At 42.0% G+C, this 23,204-nt stretch overlaps 1 protein-coding gene across 2 annotated transcripts in view; it reads left to right on the forward strand.

Annotated features, from left to right (window-relative positions):
* Positions 1–23,204, forward strand: part of TOX (thymocyte selection associated high mobility group box) — a 357,067-nt gene that overhangs the window by 324,246 nt on the left and 9,617 nt on the right. For both annotated transcript variants that reach the window (XM_085605562.1, XM_085605563.1), the window contains 2 exons: positions 4,466–4,546; positions 11,893–12,270. In XM_085605562.1, coding sequence (XP_085461688.1) covers positions 4,466–4,546; positions 11,893–12,270 — 459 coding nt within the window. The remainder of the gene's footprint in view (positions 1–4,465; positions 4,547–11,892; positions 12,271–23,204) is intronic.

Consider the following 23,204-nt stretch of genomic DNA (forward strand, 5'->3'; position numbering starts at 1 on the left):
AAGTGGCCCTAATGCAAGCAAGCAAAATGGGCCCAGTCCCAAGCTTAGGTAGTCCACTAAAGCCATTACTAGGACCCCACTATCACTGCACCTGCTGCTCTTTTGATACCTACGCCCCTGGGTACCTATGGCTAAGTGGTTAGCCGGAAATGCAATGAAACCTATTATGAAGTGACAGAGAGATGAGGTATCAGCCAATCCCTTGCTCGTGACTGGCTGTCCTAAATGGCAGACCTTAAAGTAAGTTTTGCTTTTTCAATAAACTCTGAAAACAATAAAATTGCACATTTCAAGAAACTTTCGTATTCCTTTCTATGTATTTTAGCCATAAAATGGCTGCCGCTTGTGTATGGGAAATGAGGCTGCAGATGACATAGAGCAGGAGGCCATCAGGAAACGGCATGAGTGAGAGATTGGCTAAGGATATTTGAGACCATTAGGCTGGGGTTTGTTGTAAAAAACGGGCATAAAAAGAGACAGATGTGCTGAGAGTTACAAAGCACATTTTGAATTCCACTTATTTTCTAAAAACAGCTTGTGCTGAGTTGATTTGAGGCTCTGGGAATACATTGGAAGCTCTTTGTCAATTCATGTTAAAAATAAACAGCAGGCTCGGTGATGGAAGCAAGTAATTGCAACTGAACTAAATCGATTTCTCCATGTCGCATTGATGCTCAAGCTGGGCTCAGCCAGGACCAAGTCTGTGCCTGAAAACTTCCCATGAGCATCTACATTGTCATAATCCAATTTCTTTATTCTTGGATCTGGCGTTAGCCAAGACCTTTTAATTTTACTTAAATTACATATTTATAATATTATTAATATAAAGGGTCTTTTAGCCATTCCTCTTCATCTATTGGTCTGTTGTTGTGTCATTCCCATTTTTCATGTGCTGACTGCAGATTACAGCATGGGTTACTGAATCGGCTCACTTCAGCCACTGGCTAACTTCACTATGAGTGACCGCATTTTCGCTTTCACAAGGAGCACACATATACAAAGTAGTCCCATTAGGTGGCATGGACTACTATGGTGATGTGTGCATTTGAGTCCCCAAAAATATTTTTGCTTTCAGCTACTGTTTGTTTTCCTTTAGTTTGATGAGGACCCAGCAGCTTCCCCACAATTAAGTTTTGCAAAACAAACCATGAAAAAACAAAACAAGTAATGACAAAGCTAAAAGGCTGCCAACTAACACCAGACCTATTGGCTTTGCTAATGCTTGTTTCCATTTTAAATCAACGTATTGGTATTTACACAACCAGATAGATTCGCTTCTCCGAAACCAGAGCCAAAAGCCTAAGCCATCTAGCCTCAGAAATACGTGCAAGTCGTATAATCCTGATTTGTAATCTCATATTTTTGATACTCTTTCTCTTCTTCATACTGTTTTAATCAAATCAATATGAACTTCCAGGGTCTTTTAGCCATTCCTCTTCATCTATTGGTCTATTGTTGTGTCATTCCCATTTTTCATGTGCTGACTGCAGATTACAGCATGGGTTACTGAATCGGCTCACTTCAGCCACTGGCTAACTTCCCTATGAGTGACAGCATTCTCCCTTTCACAAGGAGCACACATATACAAAGTAGTCCCATTAGGTGGCAAGGACTACTATGGTGATGTGTGCATTTGAGTCCCCAAAAATATTTTTACTTTCAGCTACTGTTTTTTTCCTTTAGTTTGATGAGGACCCAGCAGCTTCCCCACAATTAAGTTTTGCAAAACAAACCATGAAAAAACAAAACAAGTAATGACAAAGCTAAAAGGCTGCCAACTAACACCAGACCTATTGGCTTTGCTAATGCTTGTTTCCATTTTAAATCAACGTATTGGTATTTACACAACCAGATAGATTCGCTTCTCCGAAACCAGAGCCAAAAGCCTAAGCCATCTAGCCTCAGAAATACGTGCAAGTCGTATAATCCTGATTTGTAATCTCATATTTTTGATACTCTTTCTCTTCTTCATACTGTTTTAATCAAATCAATATGAACTTCCAGTGGGAAAAATACACTGGAGTAAAGCTACTTATTTTAATTGTTTGTGTTATGTGATAAGAGTGAAGGGAACTGACCAGGCCGTGGATGGGGCTGGCAGAGGCTAGAAAATTATATGTCCATGAAAGATTTGAAGTAGTTGTCTCACCTTACTTTATTTCATCCTCATAATCTGATATTGTCCTCTGCATGCTGAAAAAGCACTACATTGGAATTATGTTTTAGTACTTAGCACATCAACATACTATGGGAATGGATTACCACCTGAAGGAAGGATAATCTTAGCATAGTTGTAATTAACTACTGTGTATATCTTCTCGAAGAAGAGCCAATGACTTTTCACTTAATCCTTATTCCTTACATGAGTACATTTTTTCTCATCATCATCTTTTGCTCTAGGATTACTCTTACAATTGTATCCTATGACAAATCTATATGTTTTGCTTTAGGTTCTCAATTCATTTTTAAGTCATGTACTTCAGTACCTAACACTTCCTTTATAAGAAACGCGAACCTTTGTTAACTCCCTCAATGCTATTCTCACCCAGGCGTGCGTAATGCTGTTTTGGGTGTGATACCTGATTCTTCATAAGCCTACTCAAGCATGCCTTTCACTTAGTCACAAAGTTAATCCTTGGCACTTGAACGTTGGATCGTATTATTAATATTCTGACTCCCGTAAATTCACTCCTACTACAGGTCTTCAGCAGTCAGTTGTCCTTGGGAAGACTGACTATCTGAGAGGTTTCAGATCTCATGGGGTTCATATTTTATGGCCTACTTAAGCTAACAATAACATTCCCAGATTTGACCACTCCAAAATGTCAGCCCAAGATTTCTCTATGACGGCTCATAAAGCTTGAAATGCATTATCTGTGATATCATGCACAGCCCATTTTTGACTAGCTTTTGATAGTCATTGAACACATATTGATTTCAGTTTCATTACTGGTTGTGATTAGTTATGAGCTAAGTTGTTGCCAGATTTTGCTGACATGATAAAGCATTTTCTCTCATCAGACTCCATTGTCTTTTTCCATGTACCAGTGGTGGGCCACTCACCTGCCAACTGCTGCCCCAAAAAAGAATGAGTAGGTTTTCTCCATCTTTCACTACACTCTGCACCATTGCCAAAATAGCCAGTCAGGTAATCTGGCAGACCCAAAAGCAGTAAGAAATCTGAAGGCCTGGGGATGAGTGGCGGCTTTTCTTTTGGAGCACTGTCGCCCGACCCCCAACAGAAACCAAGGTTTGACACGTAGAGGAGTTGGAGCTGTGCTACATTCTACAGACTGCTGGAGACACTGCAACACAGTTCCATTCCCTCAGTGACTTCTAAACCATCAAGATAAGTGCTCCATGTTTGATGGGCTGCGTGCCCCATCTCACATGAACAGGCCTTTAGGAGGGCGGGAGCACTCAGCCTCTGACCAAGATTTGGGAGTGGCACAGGAGCCCCCCAAGCCACTGGGCTTCTTGCCTCAAATGGAAATCCGATCACTTGTGGGGCTTGTTGTTGAACGTTAAGATGGTGTGACTAGCTCAGAGGTGTGTGTGTGTGTGTCTATGTGTGTTTGAACACACACCTTGGGGACTGAACCGGTCCTCACAGTGTTGGTGAACCCTGAGAATGCCATTTAAAGGCCATCTTTATGAGGTCCATTGCTCATCAGGGCCCCGTCCCTGTAGTGTGTGTGGGTATTTGCGAGCGAGTGCCTCAAAAAACTAAAAGTGCAGTTACATTTTCTTTAGTTCACTGTATTGCTAGCCGAGCATGAAGGCACGCTTGGATTTGGAATAGCAGATACACACTCTTTTACCTTCAATTTCTGGCCCTTGTATATATAGGTATGTCTTGGGAGGGGGTCTGTGGGTGTTGGTTAGGCTGTATGCAGAGTATGTGTGCGTGTGTCTGTGTGTGTGAGAGAGAGAGAGAGAGAGGACTGCATTGCAGGAATGCAGTGCTTAGTGAGTCACCATATGGCTTAATGTAAAGCCACATGGTAAATGGGCAGGTATTGACGCCCTGCCTTCTAGGCTTTTGCCCAGTGTTAGCGCGGGGCCATCACGGAAGTGCAGCTCATGTCAAAACATGTTTATCACTGCCAGACATGGGATGAAGGAGAGATGCTAGACCAAGATCTGGTAATCTGTTGGGTAAGTATGAGCAGTGAAGTGTATGTGTGTGTGCGTGCGTGTGTGTGTGTTTGTGTACTAGACTATCCCTAATCTTGGCAAGAAAAAAACACTGCTAACTGTGACGTCATCCATATTATTTACTGAACCAAATGACTTTTGCATTGCAGTTCGTTTGATTTTTTTTCTCCATATGTTTATAATCTAAACGTGTGTTCCCCAACCTTGAGGTACTGTAGCCTATTAACTTGCACGACCAATAAAATATCAGTAGAAGCTCAAACAATGGAACCACTTTTAAGGCTTTTATTCCTCCTTCCTTCTCTAGGTATATAAAAAGAAGACCGAGGCTGCTAAAAAAGAGTACCTAAAACAGTTAGCTGCGTACAGAGCCAGCCTGGTGTCCAAGGTAACCGATTATACTTTGTGTTTTTTATTTAATTGTTTGTTTATTTCGCTTCTTTCATTAAGCGTCACACATGTTGCCATGCCACCACTCCAGGCCTTGTTTACAGAGAGATCTTAGAAGTGTTAACTGCGCCTCACTGACATTGTGCCAATAACGAGTCAAGAGAAATTATCAGTGTGACAATTTGGGAAAGTGTTCTTGTAATTAAAAAGAAAACATAAACTCTAGTAAACCTTATTTGCATGTGTTTGACATTCACAGAACATTCTCGACTGCGAGCGGCTGGTTCCCGTTACATGTTCTGCATCGGAACGATAGCTCTCTGCCTTGCCGTTCAGTTCCCTCAAGTGACATATGGGGCGCGTTAATCAGAGACCCGAGCTCGCGCGGCAGATAGTTTTAATTCAAGGGTTATGTTATGTACGCCACCGATGGTCAGAAGGTCCGAGCTAAACACGTGTAGGCGGAAGAGTTCACCTATTAGGAAGCCACATGACCTGAACCAAGCGAACGCCTCGGTGTTACACAGTTCGGGTCAGATGGGCAGCATTCGGAAACCGCATTGGAGGAGCCCCGTATGATCAAGTCAGTCCGAGCAGAGGGGTCTCCTATCCGGATACCTTCCTGGCCCGTCTATTTTTGTGTGTTGCCATCCGGCTAATAACCGGTTGCAAAAATACCACAACCGAATCTACCAGTGTGCTTCCACCCATGGTAAAACCACCCGGGCTTCAGGGCAGACAGAAGGCGTGAGAGAGCCTAGTCCCTCCCATACCCCAGACCCTTTCCCGCTCACAAATCCAACCTGCTGCGAGCAGAGAGCAAACTCTGACCCGCAAAGCAAGTGGTAGTACCAGAAGCAGCATTACCGGATGCGTAATAGCACCTCTAGCGCCTCGACACTTGAACACTTTTATCACGCAGAGAGACATTGTCAGTGAAAAGCAGGCGATGACACCACTCCACAATACTGGAAACGACTACACTAATGGGCATTTCAAGATTTGCATTTTTTTGTATTTTTTCGCATTAAGGAACTCATCAATTTATATTTTTAAGAACGCCGCTTTCCATGGCTTTGCTCTGTGAAGTGAGCATGGACTGCAATGAATGTGTACAAGGGACCCACAGCCTGCTTTCACCCAGCGCCTCTGAGACCGAAAAAGCATACTTTGACTTGATACTGACCAGACATGGCGATTGAGGTCACAGATTAAAGTCCTGTCTCTCCCATCCTGTATCTGGCTGCTCTTCCAGAGGGTCATTTTGCACGTGTTTCATTCGCAGCATGTTTCGCCTGTCATTCCCCTCACCTGAAGCTTCGTGTCAAGAGTGAGTACCACAGTAATGGGGCAGTGGGTGTTTACTGAATCCATCACAGACAGAACTACCTAGGTACGATGCGTAATACTGGAGAGGAGTACTCAGTCATGTTGCTTACATTCCTGGCTTGTGCAAGATTTGTGGGTTTGTAGAAATAACTAAGCAACATTCAAGGGCGCCCTTTCTTCAGCGCATGGGAGATTCTAACATGGAGCTAATACTTGGACTCCCCACGGAGCCACATGACTGGTTTCCAGTTCAGTATTCCTCTAAAAAAAAAAAAAATCTGCCATGCTTTTTTAATATTAAAACATAAAAGGGCACAATTTGAGTGGATATTGTTCCTTGACTTGTGTGCCTTTAAGGATAAAAAATGTTACAAATTCCAGATGTGTAGATTTAGGCACTGGAACTTATACCCATTCATACTTGTCACAGGAATACACCAGAGAAGCCTATGACTGTTTTAGATTTCCATACATGAGCCTGTTTCCCTGAACCCTACGCCTGCAGACTGCGCCCTGTGGATACAGTACAAGCATATGAAACACGTGTTTTACACCGTTTATTAACTTCTATTTTTAAAGTCCCCTTCTATAACAACTGTGTCAGATATCCTTTACTGTACGTACCATCCTACCTGTGCCTACGTGAATTATGTTAAAGGTAAGATGTGTCCACAGTTTGCAGGGGCTAGTTTAAATGCTGCCAAAATGCACACAAAGTTACAACTTTGTGAGTGCTCATCATATTCGTATCACCAGTTCGTGACAATCCGCTGGAAAACTTGTGTCCATATTTTGTGCATATTCCACAAGCATAAGTACAGTCTCTACCCGGAAGCATCAGCAGATACTGATTTTGTCAGTGTGTCTGTAGTATAGAGCATGCTGCACACAATGCACAAGGACACATGTACAAATGCAAAAAGAACAATAGAGGTAAAGGGTTACAGACAAACAGACACACACACAAGCCAGCATAAAGACATACACCAAAGCACTCAAGCAACATATACCCAGGTACTTATTTTATATCTTCTAATGGTTTTGCATAGGTGATTTACACTAGCTCAATTCATTGAGCCAAACCTGAAAATTACATTTACACAATGTACTTCTTCTGCAAGTGTGGATAGCTATGTAACTCCCAGTCTTAAAATGCTAGTGAACCTAGTCTAGGTCATAAAGGGTCAAACCAGCCTCTTACACAGATGCAACAACACCTTTGAACCACCCCACAAAAAGATGATTGCACTCTAGCCATAGTACCAGGGAAACACAGGAGGGACACCTGCTCAATACATTGTACGGTGATTATAGCCATCCATATTGACAATCCTACCCATTACCCTTTATGAATAACAAAGCCAGACCAAAACCATCACATCATGCAAGGGCAAAATGCATTTACTTAGCAAGGTGGAAGCCCATTAATTGTCCATAGAACTCCTGGCCCAGCGGAGAACATAGAAATATCAGAGGAATATTCACTAACTATTGCAGAGAGTTATAAGACACCAGAAGTGTTATAGATATCTCTCTCAATAAAACAACCTATATCCTATTCACATTTTAACCCTGTACCACATTCATAAGCAATCAAACTAGTTGCAACCATGAAGAACACCTGCATTACAGAACAGTAACTTGGGTGCTTTAAGCACTAGTTAGGCAGACTCTGAATGAGCGAAATTGAATCAATGCACTTTCACAGAGTTTATGTCAGATGAAGATTCATAAGATTGAATTAGTGCAGAGTTGTTACCTATGGCTGACCTGGATGTAACATCTATGCCCCTGGTTGGCCTGTGTATTATGTAATTAACTTATTTTAGTGTCATTTTTAAATACATGTAATAAAAAACTTTTCAGACCACGCCTTGTCAGCTCTGCTATGTTTAAGCCTAACCTGCCAAACCAGATTTCTACTTTAAACACACCACCTACTGCCTCCTTCCTTCTAAGCACCTTGTGAATGATAGACCTGTAAGTAAGCCATCTCTGTCCTTGTGATTTACATTATCAACAGGCATCTTAGAAACAGAACCAAGTATCACAAATACCTCGACAGATAGACCCCTTTGGGAATTTTTAATGGAATCGCATTCTGAGTATTCATTTGTTGCCAGTCCATTTCAGTTGATCACTGCTTCAGCCTATTAAATGTTATTTTTCTACGAAGAGTTGATTCTTTTGCACAAGGTCTAAAAGTCGTTATTCACACCGCTGATACAGATCCCACAAAGTCAACAGAAAGGCCATTTACCAATCCTGCGCTCTCCCCAGAATATACTCCATCCTACATCTTTGTTTAATGGAACCTTTTATCCATGTTCCTAACAGTGGAACATAGCACTAGTAGATTAAAAGACTATTTGATATCACTCAGTGTAATTTCCATCTATCCAGCCTCTCAACATGTGCGGGCCTGAGTGGAGTGATTTATTAATGGATAATATATTAATCTTAAAATTCTCTTGCTTGTCAGGTGAAATCATGTGTAAAATACTATCTGATGGAGGCACAGACTACTAGTGAAAAACTTGTACTAAACTTAAATACCTCTGATTTAGATTTAGAAAGGTGATTAGATAAAGATATGTCCTTCAATGAAGATCAGGAATATACAGTAAACCTTCAAGACTTTCAAAGCATTTATACCTACTAGTGGCTGTGGTCAAGTATATCAGAAAACAATATACTATTAAATGTTATTTTTCTACGAAGAGTTGATTCTTTTGCACAAGGTCTAAAAGTCGTTATTCACACCGCTGATACAGATCCCACAAAGTCAACAGAAAGGCCATTTACCAATCCTGCGCTCTCCCCAGAATATACTCCGTCCTACATCTTTGTTTAATGGAACCTTTTATCCATGTTCCTAACAGTGGAACATAGCACTAGTAGATTAAAAGACTATTTGATATCACTCAGTGTAATTTCCATCTATCCAGCCTCTCAACATGTGCGGGCCTGAGTGGAGTGATTTATTAATGGATAATATATTAATCTTAAAATTCTCTTGCTTGTCAGGTGAAATCATGTGTAAAATACTATCTGATGGAGGCACAGACTACTAGTGAAAAACTTGTACTAAACTTAAATACCTCTGATTTAGATTTAGAAAGGTGATTAGATAAAGATATGTCCTTCAATGAAGATCAGGAATATACAGTAAACCTTCAAGACTTTAAAAGCATTTATACCTACTAGTGGCTGTGGTCAAGTATATCAGAAAACAATATACTTCTTTGTTAATAGTTTGGTCAACTTTAACAGGACTCTTAAATATCTTTTCAAAACTTGTATTTGATATATGAATATCTTGGCTTTCGTGCTATTACATTAATACCGCGCTTTGATTTAAAACATTATTCAAGCTCTTTATTTAATATTGGCTAAAGCTGTTTTACAGTTGGTGAGATTCAATGTGGTCATCCTTATTAAAACTGGAGGCTCACTTTGAAAAAAATGTTTTGTCTTCTCAGTAAACAGCAGTAGATGCTAATGAACATGTAATGTAGGTGCATGTGCTACATAATCATCCATGTCTTCCATTGAAGTATTTTCATCATTATTCCTTCTGTTATGACCTACAAATTCACTGTTAGTCTTCAAGAAGCTCTTCGTGGTAATTGCTTTTAATTTACATAATCTTAGAGCCATGTGTACCTTTTCTCCAAGATTTGACATCTCAATTATAACATCCATATTAAGGTCTGCTTATTGTCTATTGTATTAGTGTCCAGTTCACAAAGATTTCCCTGTGAGTAGATGGTATTTAATCCTGAATTACTCCTGAACTTGCTCTAAAAATAAAACTTTGTGAATGTGCCCCACAGTCTTCAAACATATTTCATCTTTAGAAATGAGGAGTTCATGTTTGTTTATTCAGTTGTGCCACTGGACTATGGCAAACATGTTATATACTTATGACCAAATTCATAGTACCTTAATGACTTGATGCCGTGACTTGTTTTGGGACATGGCCTAACACTAGTTTTAACTGTCTCTTTTTTCACATCTACCACCATTACTTTTTGTTATATTTCTTCACACGATGTAGCATTTTCATTATCCTGATTTTATTTCTGCATTTTATCTATTCAAGTTATTTCTGTTGTTAATTTATCTTTCATTTTCTTTGTACAAATGCTGCTCTCTTTATAACTGTTTATTTTGCTTTGACAGTTCTTATTTCAAGCACTATCCTAATATGCCTCACTTTTGTTATTTTCAGCTCCTCTCATTGTCCCTCTTTTCTATCTAATTTCCACTACTTTATTTTAGTCTTAGCTCACACAATGACAGTTAAATCCCTCAATTATTAATTCATGCTAAGCAAAAGTATGCAAAATAGATTGTTAATCTTTCTTTGCTCAGATGCATTCACATTGCTTTGTCCATTAATATCTATGTGGACTTTCACACCTTTGTGCGAAATCACACCTTTGCAAGAAGATGATTCTGTGTCATAAGTGAATGGCAAGTTGCAAACCGCACAGACTGGAACTACATTAGCGTGTCTGGTATTACACATGCTGTTGGAAAGAATAATATCATCCAAACTAAGTTTTTTATTTAAATTGAATGCACATGTGAATTTTCAGCTATAATAATATAATTAAGAAAGCAATAACGCAAGCATCTATATTTTAGATAGTTTATCATAGTGCATATCACAAATGAGACATTGGGTCTCCTGATGCAAATTTGCCATTCTGAAAGAAAGCGAAGATATAGATATTCAGTTACACCTAGTAGACAGTTTTTATATGCTACTCATGCTCTGAGAAGTAAACTTGGTTATTATCCTTTATTTTTCAGCTCCCAGTATTCGACTCACAATACAGGACTAACAATTACATTTGCATTCAGATTTGTGAGGGCCCCACGAATAAGCAAACACTAAAATTCTGTGTTAGAGTTAGGTGGTAATGGAACATTCTCAAATTTCTGGAGGATACTCTGTGTAATGTATTGATGGAATGTCTCACTGCCATAGGAAGAGAATGTTAGAAAAATTACCCTTATGAATATTTTTCTGGATTTAACACTAGCCCTGGAAATTATAGTATTTTCCATTGCCATCTAAATCAGGCCTCCATTCAGGAGCCAGCATACAGAGGTCCAACTGCAGAAACTCACAGTAAATATGTGAAACCCTGCTGTTGTACTACTGTAAGTCCCAAAGGGCATTACTTGTCCACATTTGAATAAATGAGACTAGCATTTCTATCAAGAGTCTAACCTTTACTGTAGGTCAGAAGGTATACTTTTGGAGTACTTTACACATTCCATCTTATATCCATTTGTATCCGTATCATTGAAAGCAGTAAGCCAGTGCTCTTACTGGTAAGTGTTCGAGGATAGATATACTGTCTTGTGTTTTTTAATCAAGGTGGAGCTATACCAAGTTGGAACTAAGGGCTTCATTACAATAGGGGTCGGACAGCCACCAACATGCCGTCTGTGGTGGTCCGACAGCCCTTTGGGCCGACCGCTGGATTACAGTCCCGACAGTCGAACCCACAGCGGTCGGGGGGAAGATCGCCGCCTCCGCCAGGATCAGGAATCCCGACGAGGCAGCAGTCGGAATCGTATTCCTGAAAGGAAGCGGTGCTGAGGTAGGCACCACCATCAGGATTACGATATCCCTTTCCAACAGCCTTGTCATATTGGGAAGGCTGCCGTCAGCATGGCAGTCTCATCGTAATGCGGTGTTCAGATCGCCGCATGCTTATCGTACGGTCTCCTGACTGCCGCAGAAGCAAACGGCAGTCTGACCAACCACAATCGTAATCGGCCCCTTTGTGTTCCTAGGTTAGAGACTAATGTAATTTTTGATAGTAGGGACCTGGGGTTATTTTGATTGTCAATTTTATACCTACTTCCTACACACCTCTCGTTCAGGTACTTATATATATGCTTTTAACTGTAAATCTGTACTTTGATTAGTTTTAAAATAGAATTCTCTTAAACCTGTTTCCATTTAAAATGTCTTATCTGTTATCTCAACAGAGTTACAGTGAACCTCCTGATGTTAAGACATCTCAAGCATCTCAAATGATGAATTCAAAGCAGTCCGTGTTTCATGGAGCAGTGCAGGCGCATTCGGCACTGTATCTCAATTCACCCTACCATCAGCAACAAGGAATGAATCATCACATATCCGCCATGCACCCCAGTCTCCCAAGAAGTATTGCCCCTAAACCCAACAATCAAATGCCAGTGACTGTTTCCATAGCCAACATGGCCGTATCTCCACCTCCTCCAATTCAGATGAGCCCACCACTTCACCAGCACCTAAGCATGCAGCATCAGCAGATGTCAATGCAGCACTCCCTGGGGAGCCAGCTTCAGATGCAGTCTGCTTTACATTCACCCACAATGCCGCAGGTTCGTTTTAGATCTCTGCTTGCATGACGTGTGTGGTTGGTTGGGCAATTGAATGATGGGGTAAATGTGTCTATCTCAAAAGGAATGGTATCATTGGGAGGAGTGGGGTAAGATGTTTATAATTCTTTCTAAGGTAGCTGTTTTACTTTTCCTTCATCTCAGTTTAATATCAAACTGTCCAATATTAAAAGGATATGTAGCCTCTCACAGTTATCATTCTTTTATAGGATTAAAGTTCGAAAAGTTCTTAGAATGTTGGTGCAAACAATGTGTTTCTGCTGCAAACTAATGACTGAATAATGTTTATAATGAGCAAACCAGCCTGTAACTGAGATCTTACTAGGAGGCAACGTAATCGTCTTGAGCGGCAAAGTGCATCCTATTGTTCACAATGTGGCCGATGCGTACATTGTGCCAGGAACACAAAAGATATCATATTTATAGCTACATAAATTGGCAGAAATTACAATGGGCTATCTTCGTTTGCAATTTTTGTTGGATCTGCCACCGCTGGGTCAGCCTCCTTTTGTGGTAACTGTGTGCTCAAATCAGAAATGGATCTCCAATATCAAGAACAGAAGGGAAATGTGTCTGCTTTAAAACATGAAGGAACATGCATAAAAATGTCAGCAAAAATGTACAAAACGATTTCCGTACCTTTACCACAGATGTTCATTAAACATATTTAAGGTGCTGTTTAGAGATTTGGAATGCAGGACTTCTGCCAAAAAAATGACAGACGTCCGTCCTCTCGGCCCTATTTACAGTAGTACGAAGTTATGCACTCTAAATAGACATTTAAAGTGAATGAGAAGTATTTTGGCAGATGTCCTGCATCCACCGATCTCTAAATAACCTCCTTAGTGTCAAAAGGTCGATTTTAAAAGTGTTGGCATTCTGATAAACTGTAATACCCCAAGAGTGAGTGAGAAGAATTTTAATGGGGTTTGAGGAAATCCTCTGTGTTTTTATAAGCACAATATACAGCTGTAATTCCAATGGCCTATGTCTGGGTTATCAGTCTTATGATAGATAAGGAGAAACCTAACAAGCATTGGCAAAGCCAAGTGGTCATGCCTTTGTAACCTATTGATTTTGCCAATGGTTTTAGCCACGCTGCACAGCATCCGTGAAGCTGTGCGGTGTGGCTAAAATCGAAAATACCGAAAGAGTTTGATGAGACCACCCGCGCCATTCGCACAGATGCGTGAACCTACAAAGTGACACAGGTTTTTTTTTTTTATATTGACCCGAGTTAGAACTGTAACTAAAAAGAAAAGAAAATGTGTAAAGGTGTTTTTTTTATGTAAGTGGGGAAGGGGGAGCGAAGGAACACAGGATAGTGTGGAAGAACATCAAAGCAACACAGGGAAGCGTGGGGACAACCAGCAAAGCAACATGAGCAATGGTAGGGAGAAATGCTGAGCAAATCAGGAGGGGATGCGCAAGCCACGGGGGAGGCTGGAAGGGATGCAAATCAGTGGTAAGAGGGCAGGAGTGAAAGCAACAAGGAGTTTAAGGGAAATCAACAAGGAGGAATTATTGGGAGGAAGCACTGGGGCTAATCACACAAGCAAGTGGGAGGAGCCAGTAGTCGAGGCAGCAATGTCAACCAATCAAAGAGATTGTAAAGAGGGAATGCTCCATGGGATGAGCACACATGTGCTGTCTAGTGGGCTAGACCTAAAAAGGATGCTTACCCTCATCCCCATAATGTAGCATAATTTGTCCTTGGACAGCACCTCATCTGGGACGCAAGTCTGAGATGGGCTTGTTCAGGCTTTTTATTTGCCCTGTCTAGATGAGTCGTATATTCCTGAGTGATTCTTTTTATTGGGGATGTGAAGCGCTTAAAGGTTATAATTAAGTTGTGCTGAGGTGAATATTAGCGTTTTAATATTTCCTCCACTGTCAGAAGATTACAAACTGTTGCAAGGTTGATAATGACCACATTGCCTATTCCTGAGAGCCAACATGATTCTGCCTGTTCATTCACCAACCCCTTTCTAAGGTTTGCATCTCAGTGCTGTATCCCTCCCACAGCCCCTTTCATCCCACATTCTAACATTAGGTATAATGTATGTGGAATAACAGAATATCGTTATTTAATACCAGATGTTCTCCAGTCTTGTTGCATTGGAACAATAACGCTATATAATCTTGTTTGCTGTATCAATTATCAGGAGGTGTAAAGAGGAGTGGAGACCTCTCATTAGTTATACAGTATTTCACTTGACAACAGGTTACCGCAGAAGGATTACCTAATTGTCCTCCTTCTCATCCCATGTGTGGTACGTGGAAGAATATTAGGTGAGAAACACAGGATACACGGGTGATCATACCATGGAGTGTAGACACATACTTGCATCACTGCAAGGCAGGATTGGATGCCATTCCAAAAGCTCCATGGAGTGGGAGTTGTCATTAGTGACAGCCTATATCTCCTTTATTGGTAGTCTGAAAGTTTTTTGCAGCAAGAGATATTCTCTACTGATGGTAGACTGGCAGAAGTAACTACCACTGATCTTCCGCAGTGTTGGAATGTCAGGTTTTGTGGATATTCCTCCAATGCCAGGGCCGAGGTGCAATATCCACTGCCAAAGTAAGAGGAATTTCCACTAGCCAAATTGTAAATCATAGTCATTGTGTCATACGGTGGTAATTACGACAATATTAACTCGTCAATCCCTACTCTTATGGCCTCAGGGACACTTGCAAAGATTAATTGTGCAATGACCCTGGTTTTCCAGGTAGAAATACATTACATTGCATGCCCTCAACAGCTAGCCTTTACCCCCAACCCTTTGCTCATCACCATAAGAATTACAACTCTGGTGCACTTAGGGAATACATCCTTTGACAGTCTGTCCAGGAATCCATTTGAGAGATCTGTCAAAGGACTTCATATCTGTTTATGAAAACTATTACTGGATTACTTTGTGCCTCAGGGACAAGGCAGGGGCAGCATTCTTTTCATGCCAAACATTAAAAGCTAGATCTAAGCACCAAGTTCATCTGGACTTGTGACCGCAAACATGCATTGCTCTGCAATAATTGATGTGCTAAGTACGGAGATCACTGAAAGAAGGTGACTATCCATATAGTGTGTAGTCTGCAACATCTTTCAGTACAATGATCTTAAGGAAGAGGAGTTCCCTGTGCCCCTTGTAGCCCTGTGAGATGGTCTTACTGAGTTCCTGGTGATGGTACTAGAGAAGTTACTCTGCATTTTGTTGCGATCTTGGAGCCCCCTCCCCCAAAACGTATATAGCAGAGTCTATAAATTTGGCAGAGTGTATCATTCTATCTATACAACTGTGTCAGTTGTGATAGCCTCATCTCAGATGCACCCGGGGTTATTACCCACATAATGGGGTCGACTGCTGAGCAACTGCAGATATTAAGATAGCAGCAACGCTTATAAATTTACATACACATACTTCAAAAAACATTTATGAATTGCTCCCTGAGAATGTAATCATCCCTTGTCCCTCCATTTGAAATGAAGAATTGGCTACCAAAAAAAGAGATCCAGAATGAAAGCAGTATTAGTTATGCAAATTAGTTAAAAAAATCTCATGGCTACCCGGGATTGCTTAAATTTCGACAGGCTAATAGTTCCAAACTGAGGGGCCGGGAACCATAACGTTTGCTGTCCTATCAAATGGGCAGTGAGCGCCAGATCCACAATCACACCTTTTGGATCATACAAGGCATATACCAAGTATCTGAGAAAAAATATTTGGTTTCTGACTCTAAACACAATAAGAAACCTTGATGAAGTATAGAGATAGGTTTTCAGAAAGGTAGTCTAGCGACAAGAGCCTGCCTTTAGAGCTCACCTCGTCATTGGAGGACTCCTCTGCAATCATGACCTTTTCTGCTCAGCCTGTTTCTCCTGACCTCGTGCTGACCTCTGCAATGGTTGTGCCGTCCTGAAGCTGCTCTCTCTGTGTCCAAACCAAAGCTCTTTTAGCTGATCAATATGGAGGACCCTTAGCTAAGGAGTGCGCCAAGTCCATGGTCACGAATCTCTGTCCTTGCTAAGGGCGCTGTCAGCAATCTCTGCTGTCTCATTGTTCATGTGCTCCTAATGTATTTCCACATACCAAAACATGCTTTTTAAAATTGTCCCTTTCAACTCGCTCCTGATGAACTGAGGGTCACACTGGGGAGGCAGGGGTGGGGCCTATACATTAGTACAAATTCACTGCTTTGCGGGTTTTGAAACACTTGCTCGTGAAACGTGTTATTGCTCCTACCTTATTCTTCACCTGCCCTATGGTCTATCGCACTACTAAAAAGTGACTGAGTACTTTCCCATTGTTCCTTTATTTAGGTCATCTTATTTTATTGAGCATCCATTCCAAGGTACCTTCATATCTGGGTCAATAACTGCAAAAGCCTATGACAGGGAAATAATGAAGACGTAGACATCAAAGGCTTTTCACAGTTATTCAGCCCTCCCTTCCAGTGGATGCTGGTGACAGACAGACCTGTACTTCTCCCAAGTTCCTAACCTAGGCACCACCGAATAGTCTGAACTCACTTATTCATTTCCCATCCCCAATGAATTGCACACACAGGCCCTGATTAAGAAGGGCCGGCGGAGTAGACATTAATGATCCCACTCGGTAAAACCCAATCCCCCTAGGTTTTATAGGATGCAATAATTATCCCCTACTCCTAATTGTGTCCTTCAGAATTGGGCATAGCATGTGGAGTTTGGTGTGCTTGACATCAAAATCCATTCTCCATTATTTACTGGGCCTTATTCCCCCTTTAATTGCAGGTTTTACCAGCCGATATTTAACAGGGGATGCGGCCTTTACCGAACCCAGTAATTAACACTGCGATAATACCCGGACAACTCGTCATTTCGACACGCTAGCCAAATAACGGTTTGGGCAGGTGTTGTATTTATTTGGCCTATTCATAATTAAAGCCTTAGAAGGTTGCCAGGTTTCCCAGCACGCCAATCAACAAGGTGGAGCAAAACACACAGGTGAATACCTGTAGTCGTATGGGCTTCTGGAAAGCAGCACCATGACTCTTTGTAAGTCTGCTATAGTAGTTTGTGTGCATTACAACCCAATACAGCATTTGCTGGAATTTGCTTCCGATGTGTGATGTTCTGGCTTGCAAACTGTTGGAGGGTGTCATTTGATGAAATGACAGGCACTGGCAAGGATCACTGTGCCAGGCTCCTCGCAGAGTTAAAAATAGAAGCACAGAAAAGCCAGGTGATCTTGTGTTTTAACAAATAACAGGTGCCAAATGTGCCCACTAGGGCAGCTCCTGCCCCCTCTTCAGGTTGATTCTGTAGCCATGAACCTCAGTGCCCAATAATGGACCCTGCTTCCACCTATCATTATACCATATCTCTCACCAGCATGTGTCACTTTAACAGTATTAACTGAAGTGTGGCCATACTGGATTGGCCCCTTCCAGAAACACATATCATCAGATTGCACTTCCGGGTCACCAGAGCCATCCACGCTGATAACCGCCATGTCTCTCATCGAACCGTGAAGTGAATAAAGACACCAAAATCAGTGAAACCAAACCCCTAGACCTCTCTCAGTCAAGATTCAATGCCTTGTTTACTATTGCCTGCTTAAAACTTACCCTCTTCCTTGCCAGCTATCTGATCCTTTGACATTTCAAGTACCACTGCCCTCCGCTGCTACGTCTTCCCCCAAAATCATCTTGTAAACTTTGGTTGCCTTGCCCTTCAGCATTGCTGATTGCTCCCTGTTCTAATTAAGACACTGCACTCCTGTATCCTCACAATTTGAATAATTGATGTTTTTACGCTTGTGAAGCATGTATATGATGATGGTGCAAACAAGTGCTCATATTACACTAACCTTCTTTGAAACCTGAATGGTTTTGTTCGACCCACACTAAGCTAACGCATTAAATAACTGACATAGTAAACTATCCCTTGCTCTACTGCATTGCTCTGGGTATCTCACCCTTGGGGGCATCTTGTTATTTATAGAATAATGCTAGGAGAGTTTACTTCTTAACAGAGCATTTTAGATGGTTTGGGAGAGAAAACCGTGTACAGATCATTCGTGAGACCATATCACCTTGTCTTGTGTATTTAATGTCACAGAGATTAGACCGTAAAGTTGACCTGTTTTGCTTTTCTAGAACACAAATATTGGTGGTCTGCTAAAGTATTGGTCACAAGGCTATCGCCCATGCAAAATGGAGGGAAAAGTGCTCTTCCCCGTGTAGTTATTAGCTGCCGCGCTCTGTCTCTTTAACGCTGGCTCAGTTCTATGGCAAAGCAATTCTGAGCAGTCACCTAGGGTATCTCCACCAGCATCAAATGGGACTCCATGATTAAGGAATGAGATGCTCAATGCATCTTCACATAGGGCACCAGAACCATTCCTTTGGTTGGATGAGCAAGGGCCGCCATGTGATGGAAGCCACATGGAGCTCAGCAGGATGCGCTGGACTAGATATTCAACACCCCCACCTGCCACTTCCGTTTCAGCCAGCCAGCCCGGATGTGTCGAGGCACACCCGGGTATTAGTCAAGCAGGAATTGCACTATCCCCTGCATTATTTGTACGGATTGTGTAAGTCGGGCTGCAGCAGGTGTATATATTCCAGAAGTGTGATTTACACTTAACATGAGGAATTTTATGTTTTGCTGCGAGCGGCCCCCTCCCCCAACTGCAGTTTATTTGATGCAATAAACATTGAAAAATGGCTGTATGCGCACTCTCCTTTACTGCAGCAGAGCTCCGAATGAGGTCAGGGGAAAAATCATTAATATCTGTCAACTTCTTTTATAACCCAAAGGAAAAATCTTTGTATGATATTGCATGGACACATTTTCAATTTCCGTGCCTAATAAACAGTTTCTTTAGGATTTGGATGTAATTTCGAGTTTTTTTTTTTTTTTAAATCACACGGAGAGTGATGAATAAATCACTTGCAAAGACAAACAACGTTGACGCCTGTTGAAAATACCTCTTCGGACAAGCAGGAAATGAAATTAGTTCCCAAAGATGTGTGGCGATGAAGATCGCCGTTCACATCGGATGTGGGCTTCATAGGATCTGCAGTGGCATCACCAACCTGTGAAGGGTGCTGAAATCTAATTAAAGAGCCAATGTCCCTCCTGACATCAAATTAATCTTTATCAAGTTGGCATTTCTTTATTTCTGCCGGGCATGGCAAAATGACATTTTTACATTCAATTCATGTAGCTAACAGTTGGCGATGTTTCTTTCTCTTGAGCCTTGCTATCCAAACCATTCGTCTCTGTTCAATTAACCCTCAGTAGCGTGCGTTTCTTGTGCATTGTTTGCGTGTATATAGTACAAGTGAGGTCTGTCTGTCTCAGTTACCTTTCTGTTGGTGAACGGTGTGAATATTGCACATACGTTTGTAGGGTCATGCGAGATCACAACAGTTACTTTTGTGCATCACTGTTTCATGCAAGAACCATCAGGAATCGGATGGCCATGCAGTATGTGTCAGAATAAATACTGTAGGCTCATCATTTGAAGGCCACGAGGGGTTTAAACTCTGAAACTCTGTATGTGGTACATAGCGTGCTGCGCTAAACGTAGCTCCCCCGAGTTATGGCCAAGTATCCACTGTATAAAAACTACATGACTACAAACACACATACATGCATACATGCTAGCTAAAAAGCAGAGGATGACTGTATATGAATAGGTACTACAAGGGACATTGGGACAAAGGAGTAGAAAGAGTACCATGGGCCATAATGCGAGGCATAATTTGATTGCAGTTGTCCATCACACTTTCTTGGGTCAGAGTGTCACTGCACTTGCTACACCAATTATAGCTACACCAAGGGAAAGGGACAGTGGCAGAAGATAAAGAGTATGTGGAACAGACCATTAAAAAACAGGTAAGATGAATAGCGAGAAAGCTGTTTCTGAAAGGTACTTATAACCACAGATTCCTTTCACCTTAGAGTACTCTCCAGGTGCAGTGCTTAATTTATAAAAAACATTTAGTGCCTGGGCCATCGTCAGGAAGCCACCGCAGCTTGCACCAACAATTGCCACGGCCAGCGCTGCCTAAGTACCAGATTGCATCTGGAAAATTTTCTTCAGCAATGTTCAAGGGCACTGCTAGGTGGCGCAATGCAGCGCCACATTGGCTCCATACCACCCCGGAAGTGACGTAATGGAGTCACACATGGAACCAGTTGCTTTTTACTGCACTTTCCAACGCTGATCCAGAGCTCCACTCCTAATTTTGTTGGTCTTCCAACGACTTCTAAATTGAGTTTCAGTGTTTTATAGAACATTGTCCTGGCCAAAAGCTACAGGTTCCAAACCATCCCTCCACTGCAGAAAACAAATGTTGGTGTGGACCTGCATAAGGTGTGTTGCTGGTGTTTGGGCTCGGGCCATGACTCAATATATTAACGTGCACTCATGCACCTGAAGGCGATCCAGGACCGGAAGGCAAAGCTGTATGTCACCGAACACAAGAAGTTGCGGCATTCATGCAAGTCCCACTCCAAGTCGTGGCCACGGACTCAGTACTGCTTCTGAAGCCATTCCCAGGAGCAGTCAACTTCTCACTCAAAGTCCTATTGTAACTCCAATTCAAAGTCGAAAAGCAAAAATTAAAAAGTGAAACGGAAATTCAACCTATCCCTCCACTCTGTACCTAAAGAGAAGGTGAAAGGAAGTCATGATGTCACATCCTTCAAGGTCACGGGCAATGCCGCAGCAGATTAAAACCTTTAAGGAGTCCATGTTTTGTGTGCTTACAGCTCTCTCTGGCATGCCTTCAGGCCACAAGGAACCGAAGGGGCTCCCAGTCAGGTTACGCCCAGCAATCCTTTCTCAGCTCTCTTACCCAGCGAGACCAGACTCAGGCTCTGTATAGATTCTGGTACAACCTTCCTCTATGGCTCCAGGAACTGCTCTGGGCTCTTCCAGGTTGATACCTGCACCAACACCATCAACACTGGAAGAGGATCCAGTGTTGATTCCGCTGTCGGATACCAAACAAACTTTGGCTCAATCTGTACCAATGTCATGCTACGAGATTACAAAAGCGCAATCAGTCATCATACATCCTGACTCTAACCTGGTGAACCTACATGGGCAGATGCTCCAGCTGAGACTCCATCATTTTGTTTGGCTTTGACTGTGAACAAGGGACACCTAAGGATAGGGATGATCATGGTGGGATTGGAAATTATTTTCTTCTACCTCATTATACAGATGATAACTTTTTACTTGGATTTACAAGAGGCCAGTGGGCTTGACACCTCTCCTGAGGCAGCGTGTGAGTTGGCACTTGGGCCACCAATGGGAGAAAGTGCCTTTCTGCTAGTCTTCCAAAGTGCATCTGAGGGAATAGATTCACAGCTGTCCTCAGTTGAGACCAAAACGAATGACCATACAAATGTTTTGCAGCCTAGGCTAGCCTAATCTTAGTTTTCTCCCTTTTATTGAGGCCTTCACCAATACACTTAAGGCTACATGTTCCTGTCTGCTGTAAAATAGGCAGGTGTCCACAAATTCACAGACTGGCCACTGGTGAGCGGGATTTTCTCACTAAACATCCTACTTCAGAGAGCCTTGTTTCGACCTAATTTATTCCCCACAACTCCTCTGGGAGTCCATGATGATTTAGTGCATGCTTACCTCCGTCAGGCTAGCACTTTAGTTGGTTAATGCTGGCATTCTATTGGGTTGCTACATGCATGCCCTGTGGGATATGGCCAGGAAGATCATGCTGGTAGTCCCTTAAGACCCACCTTTTTTTTTGCCTGGCAACCATTCCCTCCACTTCAGAGAGAATTTCAGAATAGCAACTGTACATTTTTCTGCAGGAGGTGCGAGCGTTACTCTCCAAAGGTGCTATCGAGAGGTTACTGTATTCGTAAAGGGGAGGGGATCGTTACCCTCATTATTTACTTCTTCCAATAGAGGATATGAGTATCTGATCTATTTTGGATCTATGACCTCTAAATGCCTTCCTGTGGAAAGACAAATTAAAAATGATCAATCTATCCCAGATTCTGCCTTCCCAGAACCCCATGACTGAATGGTACTTAGGACCCGCAGGATGCGTATTTTCATAAACCCTCCTTAAGTCCCACAGACATTACTTGTAGTTCAAAGTAGGCCATGAGCATTTTCAGTTTTGTGTGCTCTGTTTCAGCCTCACCAGCCTTCCTCACATGTTTACGAAAGTGATGGCTTTGGTCGCAGCCCCCCTCTGAAGGTCAGAGATACCAGTTTTTGCCTACCTCGATGACTGGCTGTTGAAGGCAGACTAACTACAGTTAGATGTAGACCAACTTCAGATGATGGTAAACCTCCTGATGTCGGGGTTCACTTTCAAGGAACTAAAGTCGCACCTGACTCCTTCGCAGTGGCCTCCATTGATTAGAGCGTTTCTTGAACTTCCTATCAAGTCTTAGATTTTCGAGGAATATTTCAGCTGGGTCCTCGGACATGGTGAGCGGAGCGCTGAAACATTTTTGCTTCTTAACCTCCTGCATTCCCCTTGTAAGCTATGTCAGGTGGCATTCAAGTTTTCCAATGGAATCTAAATCTAAAATTCCAAATGTCCCAACATCAAGGAAATATTATGGATGTCATCCAGCTTTCGTAGGAGACAGCTTACAGTACGCAGTGGTGACTGCTCAGACGAAATTGGTCCAGTAACAGGTCCCTCTCCCTTCTCAACAAGGGCTGGTGGTGGTGATGGATGCTACTGGATTGCTCAGGAGGCTATATGAGATCTTTGATCGATCTAGTTCTTTGATCCCCAAAAGAAGATCAACTCCCTCTCAATCTGTTGAAGTTGTGGGCCATTCTTATAGCTTTGAAGTCCTTCCTACCATCCATCAAGTTGAGGCTAGTGCAGCTTCACAAGGACAATTCCACTACCATATAGTATTA

Source organism: Triturus cristatus, chromosome 5_1 (assembly GCF_964204655.1).
Source record: "Triturus cristatus chromosome 5_1, aTriCri1.1, whole genome shotgun sequence".
Classification (NCBI taxonomy): domain Eukaryota; kingdom Metazoa; phylum Chordata; class Amphibia; order Caudata; family Salamandridae; genus Triturus; species Triturus cristatus.